This window comes from Malurus melanocephalus, unplaced genomic scaffold, assembly GCF_030028575.1.
Source record: "Malurus melanocephalus ecotype Western Australia unplaced genomic scaffold, MMel_1.1 scaffold_533, whole genome shotgun sequence".
NCBI lineage: Eukaryota > Metazoa > Chordata > Aves > Passeriformes > Maluridae > Malurus > Malurus melanocephalus.
In genome coordinates, this window is record NW_026623765.1 from 366,498 (window position 1) to 379,304 (window position 12,807).

At 40.9% G+C, this 12,807-nt stretch overlaps 2 protein-coding genes across 2 annotated transcripts; both read right to left on the reverse strand.

Annotated features, from left to right (window-relative positions):
- Positions 1 to 2,206: 2,206 nt before the first annotated feature.
- On the reverse strand, positions 2,207 to 4,752 carry LOC130582877 (interleukin-8-like). The gene is made up of 4 exons (XM_057381826.1): positions 4,689 to 4,752; positions 3,929 to 4,067; positions 2,863 to 2,946; positions 2,207 to 2,282 (listed from the first exon to the last, which is right to left on the reverse strand). Exons 1-4 carry the CDS (start codon positions 4,750 to 4,752, stop codon positions 2,207 to 2,209), a joined length of 363 nt encoding a protein of 120 aa, XP_057237809.1.
- Positions 4,753 to 7,179: 2,427 nt separating this feature from the next.
- LOC130582875 (interleukin-8-like) lies at positions 7,180 to 9,499 on the reverse strand. The gene is made up of 4 exons (XM_057381824.1): positions 9,376 to 9,499; positions 9,065 to 9,200; positions 8,351 to 8,434; positions 7,180 to 7,755 (listed from the first exon to the last, which is right to left on the reverse strand). Exons 1-4 carry the CDS (start codon positions 9,437 to 9,439, stop codon positions 7,725 to 7,727), a joined length of 315 nt encoding a protein of 104 aa, XP_057237807.1. The 5' UTR covers positions 9,440 to 9,499; the 3' UTR covers positions 7,180 to 7,724.
- Between the last annotated feature and the right edge of the window lie 3,308 nt (positions 9,500 to 12,807).

The following is a 12,807-nucleotide window of genomic DNA, read 5'->3' on the forward strand; positions in this document are numbered from 1 at the left end:
TAGCATAGAATTCTTGGAATATTAACAATTATACATACTACAAATAAAATTCATCTGCCTGGCATTAACCGATACTAAGTTCACCTAGAGAATTGTTGGGTTTTATCTTCCCCATAAGGCTGCATTTATTGTGTACTTGCATTTTCCTCTCATGAGCTCAGCCGGAAGCTTTATCTGTCTATGCAAATAAGATGTGGAAGTGGCAGGAGGAAACACATGGTAAGTTTTAAGAAATTTGTGTCATGAACTTTTGATTAAATTAGAAGCGGTCAGTGGCCATAACATGCGTCACACCTGCATCTCTGACTCTTGTAAGTGAGATCTCTTTGGCACAAAAGCTGTAATATGTAAACTTGATGATGCACTGGATCCCAAGCTGCTGTTCAGGTCAAATGTCACTGCTCACCAAAACCTGGTGCAGCAGCAGCAGGGAGGAACAATGGGTGTATTCAGTCAGCTCATGGATTCAGACCTGAATTAGGGGGCCAGTGGGGGGTCAAACCTCAAACCCCAGCTCCCACCCTGGGGCTCACAAGAGCACTCATGGCCTTTTTGAGTCCTCCATCACTCTCTCCATGTCTAATCTGATGATCGCTGCTAGAATTGACATTTTAGCACTTTCTACCACAGAAATTAGATTTATATGGTCAGCCATAACAGTGTGTGSCTAATCATTAAGGCAAAACATCTTTTTGACTGTAGAAAGAAATTAACAATAAATTAATGGGAATTGACACATTAAACCAATGTTTAATCAYATAAGCATTCCCCTGGACCCTGCAGAAACAGAATAAATACATAAACTGCAAAATCCTTTTGTAAAGCAAAAAATGTGGTCTATTATAATGTCAGGTTGAACATGGTGCTAATAATGCCAAGGTCACAGGTTCAATCCCCATATTGGCCTTTCACTCAATGATCCATCTCAGTCCCTTCCAACTCAGACTATTCTGCGAACTGGCATGASAGAAAAAAAGACCAAAAATTGTCTCTTATATTGAAATAAATAATTTTGGTTTTTTCTTCAAAAATATGGTTTTTATACTTSTTTTGGTATATATGTATCTCTCTGCCTGCATCTTCCTGTCTGTAAGAGGAAACTCCAGCACAACAAATAGAAGTAACACAGGTGATGTAGTATCTCTATTTTTAGCTGCTCCCTTCTGAAAGTCRTGAACTCCCAGTATTCACCCCGAGGCTGGCAGTGACTGGGAGCTGTTGATGAGACAGTGAAACACTTCACAGGAGGTAAGGGAGGTATCAGCCTGTGCTTGCTTGCACCTTCCYTACACCCAGTCAAATACCAGTCCAAGTCACTCACAAACACTCTTCATTCCCTGCTCTGATATTCCTATCATACACCTAGCATCATCCCCAGATCTCTCTCCTATGTACTAATGGTCAGCCTAGAATGTCTTATTTTTATACGAGCTTTGTCATTTTTTCCTATGTGAATCATGTTTCCTACTTCCTTCAGGGAATCTCACCTGGCAGTTTGTTGCCTGATCAGTGAGTTTCCTAMGGTTTTTCTGAAGTTCTTTACAGTTGAGCTTTGTTTTTACATCATCATTCAGCATCCTCAGCATACTTCAATTCACAGCAAATGACCTTCCCTGACCCCTTGTGGGACTGCCAAACCAAACAGGACACTACACAAGAATGTGTAGGAATCCATGGGTTCCTTTATCAATAAAAGCTGATCTTTTCATTCTGCCCTTCGCCTCTATGTAATCATCTGTTATTTATCCCTTTTCAAGTCTTTTTTTCTTAGCCTTATTATCTCAATGTTTGGTGAGGGCTGTGAAAGGATTTCAGAAAAGCAATCTGACTCTACCTGTGAGACCTGCCACGTACATGGTCTTCTAGTCACCTTCAAATTACTGCAACAAGTTTGTGAAAGATGACTTCCTGCAAAGCTGCACAGATGCTTCCTTAAGATGTGTTTATTCATGTGTTTGCAAATTGTAKCCATTTTATTTCTGTTTCAAGTAAGGCCAGTTAAGGGTAATTTCATCTTGTCTATTTACATCTTTACAACACTAAAACATTCATTAAGCTTAAACTCTTTGATCTATCACAGACAAAAGTTTAGAGAGAGACACAGCAAAGGAAATRAGATGAATCAACAGCCATCTCAGGGAAAAAAAAAATCAGCTGTAGTAATGTAGCAGAGGGGGCATTCTCATCAGCAATGTTTCCTCTCATTTCATATGCTTGCAGAAATCCAAGGTTTATTTTTCCTTGGCATTTCTTTGACTGATGACTCAACGTTGTCCCTGGCCCTGTAATTAGATTAAGTATAAAGTGAAGTCAGAAATTAATTAAAGAAACAATTACTATTAATACAAGCTAAAGGAGAGCTCACRAATTGATAATGACTTATTTTTACTGTACCAGCCAMTTGACATTTGTGCAAAGACAAAAAACACACAAAACTGTTCCTGCATGAACTGCACCAATGGAAAAKAYTTCYRTCTGCCTGTGTGCARAGTAAGAATTTGACAGTCCCTGTCKGCAGCAGTGAAAGCTCTTGGAAATGTCAGCTGCACATCCGAATTATACCCAGAAAGAGGGAGTGAGTCTGTGAGACCTTGGTTTCTGGAAGTGTCAAATGTGCACTGTGCTGACTCTCAGCAGAGGTGTAGGGGCATCATAGCCACGGCCTTTTGGGTGCTTTAACACACCAGGAAGGGATCAAAGGAAACTGTGACTCCTCAGGCTTGTAGCAATGCTGCTTTACAGAGAACTGACAGAAAGAGTTACTAATACCTGAAGAGGGGGAACATTTGCATGGGAATAATTTAAGCAGCCTTCTAAAATGAGCCTTTAACTGATGGTGTTCTAGTAAAGAAAACAATTTACCTGGCCAGCAGAGCCTTTAGAGTGAGCCTGATCSAGGGTGCAGTGGGTTCCACACACACTTCCCTGCCATCTTTCAGCGTAGCTCTGAGGAGAAACAAATGGAGAAGATAAGGCCAGACGTGTCCCTCACATTTCTCCTTATGGCTGGAAATTTCTCTTTGCCATTTGTCCATCAAGTAGATGAAGGACCTGTTTGGTTCTGTCTTATTTGTTAGCAGTTTTTTACGAATTATATCATTATAGGTGTTTATGCTCTAAACTACTAATGAGCCCAATGAATTTASTATTTGGTTTCAGTTTTCTATCTGGTCATAGTTTAGCTGATCTTTCAAGAACTTAAATAGCTGGAAAAGTTGTTTTTTTAACTAAACCTGGCTTAAATTATTAACTCCTAGTGAGGTGGGACTGGATGCCATGCAGTGCTGCACAGACAGTATGATTGTACAGCCATTATTTGCTTCAGAAACTGTAGTGAAAGCATAAAAACCTGACTGATCCCTTCTGTTTACTGACTGCACTGGTACAGTTATTGTGACTAGTTCCAGGAGTGAAATTTAGATGAAACTTTTGGTATCTTTTATTTTGTACCCACAYGGAATGTAATCCAAATTCCACGCTCCTCACACAGGGAAATACTCCATGTGCAATTCTCACACAGGAAATTATCTGGGGCCTTTCTAACTTTGTCACATGCAGGCCAAGTCAGAGGACATTGTTTTAACTCATGTGAAGAGGATCAAATTTGTATCTTTGGTCAATTCTTCATTGTCTATGTTATTAATTGTGCCCTGAATGTGTTGTGAGAATCTGATTCTCCCCTCTGACGTTGGTCATAAGTAAGATAACAGCAGAGAGAGATTTAAAATACTGTCTGGAAGCTGCTTGTAATACTGGCTGGGAATTAGCTCATTTGTCTGGACAGAAGGCCTCATTCCTGACACTGCATGTCCACAATGCTTTGCAGGGGAAACATCCTTGTCCTTGAATTACATGAGTGAATAGGGCAAGAAATGCTGAGTTCGTTCCTCCTGTTGGAAGCAAGATGCTGTTCAGCAAAAGTGCTCACATGATTTCCACATTTTTGCAATGAGGTCCTCTTTGGCGTATTCTTACATCCTGAACAGTCTTGGGAGGGATGAACTTGGAATGAGTACTTATGCACTGGCATTGGGATCCTCTTTCACCTGTCTTCTCCAGGGCCTTACCTGTGGAACAAAACTCACTTATGTTTAGGTACATGAACAGTCTCTTTATYTGCTCCCCTGAAGCAAACTGTATTCCCTCCTGTAGCTTCAATTTTGTTCCTCAGACACTCAGAACTGCTGGATGCTGACATAAAATTAACCACATCTGCACAAATGCAGGTGCATTTTAGTTTAAACTTGGATTGCCACATTTCTGCCATGATAATCTGCTCATATTCTTTATTCTGTCTTGCAAACGGGATAGTTCTTGCTCTGTCATCAACCTGCCTACCGAGGATAAAAATGCAAATAGGATGAAATTGTCATTTGGAAAAGAAGAGATATATGAACATGCTTAGGAAAAAAGATCCTGTTTTAATTCAAACACTTCTTAAAATATAGAGACAAGCATATATTATGGCATAGGAATAAACTCATTTCCTGACAGAAAAATATTTTATTCCTGGAAACATCCACAGCATCCTAACAGGTACAAATGATCCTTTTCCCTTCTGAATGACAGCTTATTGAGGATGCAATTCTCTTGCAAAATGTCATCATGGACATAGCGTAAGCCCGCTTGCATTTGCATGTGTATACTTATTCATTGCTTACATGAGTTTTAAGAAATAATTTTCTTACCTTCTGACCCTGCCACTGAGACCAAGCAAAGAACCAAAGTGATAGCAACAGATTTGCAGTCCATTGCTGTGCACGTTTTGTTCTTGACAGAGTTCCCACTCTGGTGCTGTTTCCCATCAGGTTTTATATCTCAAAGGTGCACTCCCAGCAGCTGGAGTGCTGAGGAGTGGGKTCTGCACATGCAGCTTTCCTAACACATGACAGGGTTGCATAAGAAATCCAAACCTCTGCGCAGTCCATTCTGTGGTACTTCAAACTTCCCTAGCTTTTGCTGAAATATTTTCAATTATTTCTTTGAATTGTTATTGTTCTCCATCTCTTTCTGTTTGCACTTCATCACGGGATATTAGCTTTAGCCAAAAATGCTGAGCATGCACCTGGGAATCAATACATAACCAGATGTGCCACTGAGCCAAAATAAAGGGACTTKTTCCCTCCTCTGTGAATATAGAATCTCTGTTCAGCTCTTTGCATCATGTTTATATGCCTTGTGCAAAAACATTTACCCAACATAATAACAGGAACTTTTCATCCCAATCTTACACACTGYATTTTAATATGGATTCAATTAAGTTTTTTAGCCAGTGTTTTATGAGGCAAGGCACAACTAGATTTTCTTGTTCTCTGAAAGGATTTTGTCATTTTCAGTTTGGCTAAAGGGATTTAGATGCTTTATTCTGTACTGAAAAGTCATTCTAGTMATTAAGCAGGAAATAATGAGCTTAAAATGACTGAGGCATTGTCACCGAAGTCACTTAAGCTCTTCTGAAACTTTCATCTGCTCAGAACATGAAAGGAGAAGGTGTCTGGCAATAAAGGCTGTAATGACACCTGGTTAAAATAAGCACTTTAGAAAGTTGCTTGTTTTTCTTTCTAACCTCGTGCATTTAGAATAATCACAGGTGTTTAAAACAACAGATAAGCACATGTCATAAGTGACTTCTGCCAACACGGAAAAACAGCCCTGTCTGACGAAGGTAGACACTGAGTCAGAAGAGCCACGGTGCATCCTTAGCAGTCTCCAAGAGCACTGAAACACATTTTTGAAAGCGTGAGGCTGGTTGCTGTGCTTCTAAAGCAGGTATTCTGTGACTGCACACAAAACAGAGATGTAATGTGTTATGATTTCTACCCTCAGAGCCACCTCTCACCAATGAGCCTACAGAGGAAGGTGCAGATGCCCTGCCCAGGGTCCTGTGAGTGCAACCATTGCTGACATTTTGGACAGAAGAACTCATGAGAAGAACCCTTCCTCAGCTGCAGTTCAGTTCCCAAAATCTTGACTGGATTTTGCTGGTGGCAAAGGCTACTGTGTTACACTGAAACCAGTGCCAGATTTTTAGGATACACCCATAATGTTATGCCTGTGCAAATCAAGTTGTTCTTCCCAACCTCTCCCCATTCTTGGTTGATACTTGCAACATCCTTGTCTTCAAATTAGATCTCTGGAAGAAGGCAGTTTGTAAAAATCCCTCGGGAAACAGGAAGGCTTAGARTTGTAAGACAAGTCTGAACAAAACCTGTCTCCTTGAGAAACTTTGACTGCTTCCCRTTCTGAGATCTAGCAGGCTGTACAATGCTGTGCAGTGGGACAAGGGCAAATATGGGGATGGGGRGCAAATTGTGGTCAGAACAGTTGTCTTCTTGCACAAGAACTTGCTCAAAACTCTGCCAAAAGCTCCCTTCATGTCTTGCACCTTGAGCAAACATGAGCTGGTTGTGCAGAATATGGAGTGGCTCCTTGCTGGARAAGACTGAACCTAAGCAAATATCAAAATATTTGCTCAACTTTCCCATTTCTCRAGTGTTCAGCACTTGAATTTCAACATTCCTCAGTAAATTGCTGTGCTACAGGTAGATGTGAGGCCATACAATCACAGCTCTGTTGCTCAGGATTTCCCCTAATGCAATCCTCCCTCCTCATGGGAATTAGGGAGGATGCTCATCAACTTCCTTAATGTTTATCAGATCATTCTGTTTATTTAAGTTAATGAAAACCCTTGCTCATTACCATGAATTCAGCTGCTGCACTGTCAGAGCACCACACTGCTATAGCCTTGCAGTTTCTGTGACTAACCAGTATTTGTTCATTRCTATCTGGGAATTTTATCATCCAAACCTCTGTAAACACTGAGTCTGACAAGAAAAGATAACCTTCTTATTTCCTCTGATTGTCAATTATATACACTTTACAGAGGCAGCAACTTGCTCTTTCAATTTGCTGTCCCCCACAACTCAGACACACCTTGCCTTTCTGGGAACCCATGATGTGATACAAAATGAAGGAAAATGTTTCCTCTTTCTTTCAGTTCTGTATTTCAATGAGAAAATTAATAACAAACAATATTTGAGTGAAAATATTTCAGCAAGCATTTATTAGGTGCATAAAGATAAAACTCTTCCATAAATAAATAAATAAATAAATAATAAAAAATAATTATATAAATAAATAAATAATAAAAATAATTCTATAAATAAATAAAGTGCTTTTTCCCTAGCCAAAAGATGGCATTAAAACATATGTTTATAGCTTTACAACACTAATTCACATTAAGTAATAGCTTGAAAATGATGACACAAAACCTAATGTAGCAGAATTTTGACATGTTAATTCTGCAATTCTCGCCTTTTCGGCCAGTAGCCCACTGTGAGTGGCAGTGGCTCAGGTACAGCTGAAGTTGTTGCTGGTCTTTTCCTAAACTGTTAGCAAAAAAGGAAGGAGTCATTTAGTGAAAGCTCTGCTGGGTATGCACTGCACTGTTCCAGCTGTGTTTAGCAAAAACTGTTTCAGAATCATCTCCATATTCTTCCACAAACTGTTTCTTTTGCCTTCTTGTTTTGRTGTCAGTGGTTTCTTTCCTTTCTTTAAAAGACTAGAAGTGTCATTTGTCAATTAACTACAGACTGGGGAATACATATTCTAGATGCTGTGAAATTGTGAACATGGGAGGCAGRAGGAGGTCAGCTGTCAGAAGTTGGGTGAGGATCTTCCCTTTTCACCTCGCTGAAAGAGTTAGAATATTTTTCTTCTTTGCTTTAGGACACTGTCTCAGATTTGGTGTTGGCCCTAGAAAGAAAGAAGATGGGAAAGGAGGCTGTYAAAAATCAAACAGGTAAGACTTGCTGGCATCAGCTGAAATCCACCACTTTGTGCTTCTGCCCAYGACCCTGAAAAGTTGTGACTGAACCCAAGGGGTACTGGTACATCATGACACACCAAAAGGATTCAATAATGGTGAATTTCCACAGTTTGATGCTTCATTTGACAAGTGAAGCCTGATTTTAGCCCCACTTATCTATATGCCATTAGTTTGAAAAGCTGATCCTGCTTTCTGCCACTGCAAGCAAAAGAAAACCAGTCAGTTAATASCTGGATTTCCTGAGCAGTTGTGCTGCAGGTTCTCAAAATCCTTGTGCCTTATGGGAGATGAAGGTAACCTTCCCATGGATGTGTGGCACAATAAGGGTTCAATAACTAATTCCATAATTACGGCTCAAAGCAATCACAGTGTTTGTCTCAATTAGTGAACACAAGAAATAATAACTGCCTGGGGAGACAGAATTTTGGAGCACTTCACACTTCACATCTCATGCTGTGTTTGGTAGTTCAATTAAAATACCGGTTTTCAATGAGCTGTGCTTATTGAGGAGAAATGACTCACTTGTCCAGAATTGCCTTGATGATSAGCTTCACCCAGGGAGCAGTGGGCTCCAGGCACACTTCTCTGCCATCTCTCAGGGTAGCGCTGCAACACGGAGGAAAGGAAGGGGAAAGGGTACTTAGTGAAATCCAAGGTAATGTCACCTTTCTCTCATAACATCATTCTAGGGATACACTAACGTATTCCCCTTAAAACCCCTTCAAACCCTATAAACCGAGGCTGTAGCCAAACGTAAAGAGGTTTTTTAACTGGTTTCAGATCAATTCAGAAATTGTATTGCTCAGTCCACAGGAATTTGGTTTCTTACAGTAAAAGTACTGGAATACAACTGGAATGTATGTTTTGTATGCTAATGGTAGTTTTATCATTGACTTGASTAGAAGTGTGATCACTTTTTTGACCTAGCCCTTAAAATTGATATTTTGATTACTTGCTCTGAGTGGCTCTGGTAGAATTCAGAGTTTTAGAACTGCCTGATGACTGCAAATTTAAGTCAAATATTGCATGTATTTAAAAAACAGAGACTGGCAAAACAGCATGCAGCTCACAACACATAACACATGGTCTGTGGGAACCAGGAGTGTTGCTGTTCTGCTTCCTGAGCAGCTTCTTCTGGTGGCTGCTCACCCCACTCACAGAACACTTGCACCATCCTGAATGCAAAATCTGCTTCCTTCTTCCTAAGTAATCAGGAAGGTTTTGCAAAATACTTACATGACTTCAACATTCTTGCAGTGAGGCCCGCTAGGGGTGAGGTTCACGTTTTGGATGAACTTGGGATGGATGAACCTGGAATGGGTGTTTATGCACTGGCACCGGAGTTCAATGGCCGAGCGTGGCATAACCTCACCTGGAACACAAAAAAAGGTGGAATGTTTCACTATTTTTACTGGAAGCACAACATGGGGGTTTTTCCTGACAGCATTAGGAGAGTCCTTGTCTGCACTTGTAAGACAGCACTGCGTCTCCCCATCAGCATTTGCTGTGGCCATTAGCCAGGAGAGTTTTAGAAAGGGCTTCTTTACCTTGTGTTCCAAGAGCTGAGATCAGGAGGAGGATCAGGAGAGCAGTCACAGTTTTGCCCATCATGATGCTTGTGTTGCTCGTGTGGCCCAGGCCTGGCTCTGTGGCGGGGTGAGCTCTGGCAGATGCCAGGTGGCAAGTGCCTGTGCTCTGGGACTGGCTGTGTTTATATCCTGCCTGGGCCACCCGGGGCACTCCGGCATCACGGGTGGCTCATACCCATGGAAACTCCGACCCTGCGAGATGCTGGGAGCACTGACTCACAGCTCCTTTCCCTTCATGACCACAAAAGTGCTTCTCATTCATAGAAAGCTCTTTATGAAATAGAGACAGGGAGAATAGCCCTGTACTAAACCATGTGGACTCTGTAGGGAGTTTGTACTTCTTTTGTCCTCCTTGTGACTTTCCATCACAGGTCAAAGGCATTTGCTATGTGATTTTCCATCTCTGTGTCCTTGGACTTCAATCTTTTCTTTCCTATTTTAAGACATGATAGAAGTAGGAGCTAATCATTCTAGAAATGATAGCTACTAGCTCTCCTTGTCCTTATATTCATGTACATCAAAAAGAAATCTGAGATAACTGTAGCAGAAATACTTACAGTATTCTGATGAATTCAAATCTAGTTTCATTGAAATAAGCAAGAGAATGCAGACTGACTCTGTAATACCACTGAGAACATACAGAATGTGTTACTACAGTATGATGAATTGCTTTGCCTAACCTGAGGTGGATTTTGTTTTTTGAGGGTGACTGCTTCTTCTGAAGCCAGAACCTCTTAGCTATTTGCTTCATTGAGTTTGGGTAGAGGCAAATTCTAAAAGCCTCTGTAGGATTCTGCTTCTGAAATAAAACAAGGCACTTCTGCAAATTTAAATTTTCTTCTTCTGCCAGGTGATGGGGAAGTCACAGGAGCAGAGCATAGGGCCAGATGTGAATAAATACAGGTTATTGTTCTCCRACTGATCATGAAAGTCYAAGAGATTTACATRTGACAGACAGAATTCCACTTACCASCATGYCTATCAGTGTCTGTAGTTTATAAATAGCCTGAGAGAACAGAACCTGATCAGTAGCTATTCCAGAAGCTACGGAATTAAACACCTGTTTTTGCTGTCACCTTACAGCTTGCAGCAAATAGAGCTGGATTAGCTAACATATAAACACTTAATTACAGCCCTWGCTTGTCAGACCTGAGGTCTGCCTTTGGATTGTGCTCTTCAACCTTAGCCATCAGCAGGTGTCTAGGAATGTGTAAGAAAAGATGAAGTGTCTTTGAGGCTTATCCCTTGTAGTTTGAATGTGGTTTCACTTACTGCCTGCTGATTCTTTTGCAGAATAACAAGAATCAGATATTGATCCTTATCCCTGATTTCCACTGGCTTCATAATTTTGTAGGCATTTATCACGTCTCCAGGTCAATCTCTTTTTACAAAGTGTTGTTCAGCTGTGTGAGAGCTCAGGAGTGGCCTGTGAAAAGCTCAGAGTCAACAAAGATAAAATCTCTCCTGTGGTTACAAAGAGAAGYCAGAAGAGATGAACTCTGAATGAAAAGGTCACATGTCTTACTGTGAACTGTGTGATCTGGGCCAAAGAGAGGAGCTGCTGTTCCAATTGATTTAAGAGGACCTTGTTTTGGAGACGTGAGGCAGGTGAATCAAGAGCTGCTGGAATTCCAGTGCTCACACACTGACTGAAGAGAGCCATTCTAAACCTTAAATATGAGGGCCATAAGCGATATCTGATAGCCTTCAGCTGTATAAACACTTGTTTGTCATAAGGGTCAGAAATACAGTTATTGAGAAGCCTCCATTCTCTTGGCATGAGAGTGCTTTAACAGCTTCCAAGTGATAAGATTTCTGAGTACTGATGTGCTTATCAGCAGTATATGACACACAGGAATGCAGACTGTCCTGCATCCAACTATTGACACTGATGGGTGGTACAAAAGTCCCTGTCCAAACCACATGGCAAATTGGTATGTGCTGGAAAGTTAAATCAATTTGGAGGTACTGCAGCAGGCATAAAATTCAATAATTCCACTTCTCAAGGTTTCCACATCAGTTGTGCTGTAGAAAACAAAGGGCAGGAGASAGGCTGAGGTACCCGAGTGAAAACATTGTAGTTTGTTGATAATCTTCAGTGTGCTCCTGCCCAATCCTCTCTGATTTGAGTGCCCAGGATATTTACATTTCCTTATGCTCACATGAGAAGTGAGGATTTTTTTTCCCCTGGGGAACTCCTTGCTGTGCTCTGTCCTAATTTCCCTCAATTATTGTTCACCACTATCTTTAGTAATCTTGCCTCATGCCTGGAATTTTACATCTGAACATGTAAAAGATGATTTAAAAATTGCTGAGCAGCTGAGTCAGTCCATGTGACCTGTGGGGTTTTTTTGAAAGAGTATTAGTTGAACAGGAAAGGATAGTCCTGTGTCAGCTTTAGATTTCCTTCAGGCAATTTCTTCATCTCAATTTCTTACACTTCTGTGACCCTGTATGCAAAGTCTCTCCATATTCTTWTCTGCTATAGGAAACCAACCTCCACTTCTTTGTGTTTTTTCCTGACAGTCTGGGTCTTTACAGTGTCACAGTGTCACCTGTGATATGGCAGCGAGATGATCTCTTTTGTGARTCTTTCCTGAGGCAAGTTGGCTGACTTGAGAGGGCCAAACAGAGAATTTAATTATAGAATTTAATTACAAATGCCATAATTCTATGTTTCCCCCCGCACCAACTAGTCCTTAATTAGATATCAACAAACCACCCAAGATTTTAAGTCTGCCAATTGTCACACTGAATGACTTTTATCCAAAAATACAGAATAAAGGGCTGTAATTAGAAATGTAACCATGAGATCCATGTTTAGTATCTGTCTTCTTATGAGTTTCCGCTGTCTGGTCAGTCATGTCCAAAGATATTAATTCTCTTTTTTTTAGTTAATGCAATTCTACAAGCCTGACTTGTTTTGCTGAGCCCTCCTCTCAGGGGAGGCTCACTGAAATTTGTGTGGCTTCTTCCTCCCCTCTTCCTGAGCCTGCTTGTGTTTAATATTTAATCTAACTTACAAAAATGGAAATGGCTTTTGTTCATTTTTAGAAGTGCTGGGTATGGAGTGGAGGGTCTCTGCCAAATCAGTCSTGCACTGGCCAGGTGTTACAAAGGTCATTGTGCAAATGCTTTAAGAAAGGAGTRTTAATTAGTCATAAAATTGCACAGTCTTCTGAGAAGAAGGATGAGAGGCAGAGCTCTGCTGTACCGCAGCACGACTTCCTCACAGCGCAGGAGATGATGATCCCTGTTCCTGTACTTTCCGTGCAGTCCGTGATCCTTGCTGCAGAAAGGCACAATTGCAACACCTCTGCTGGTGAATGGTTTTTTCCATCTGCCCYGCTGATGAGATCTCTGCTTTAGGGGCAGGAGAAGCACTCTGGA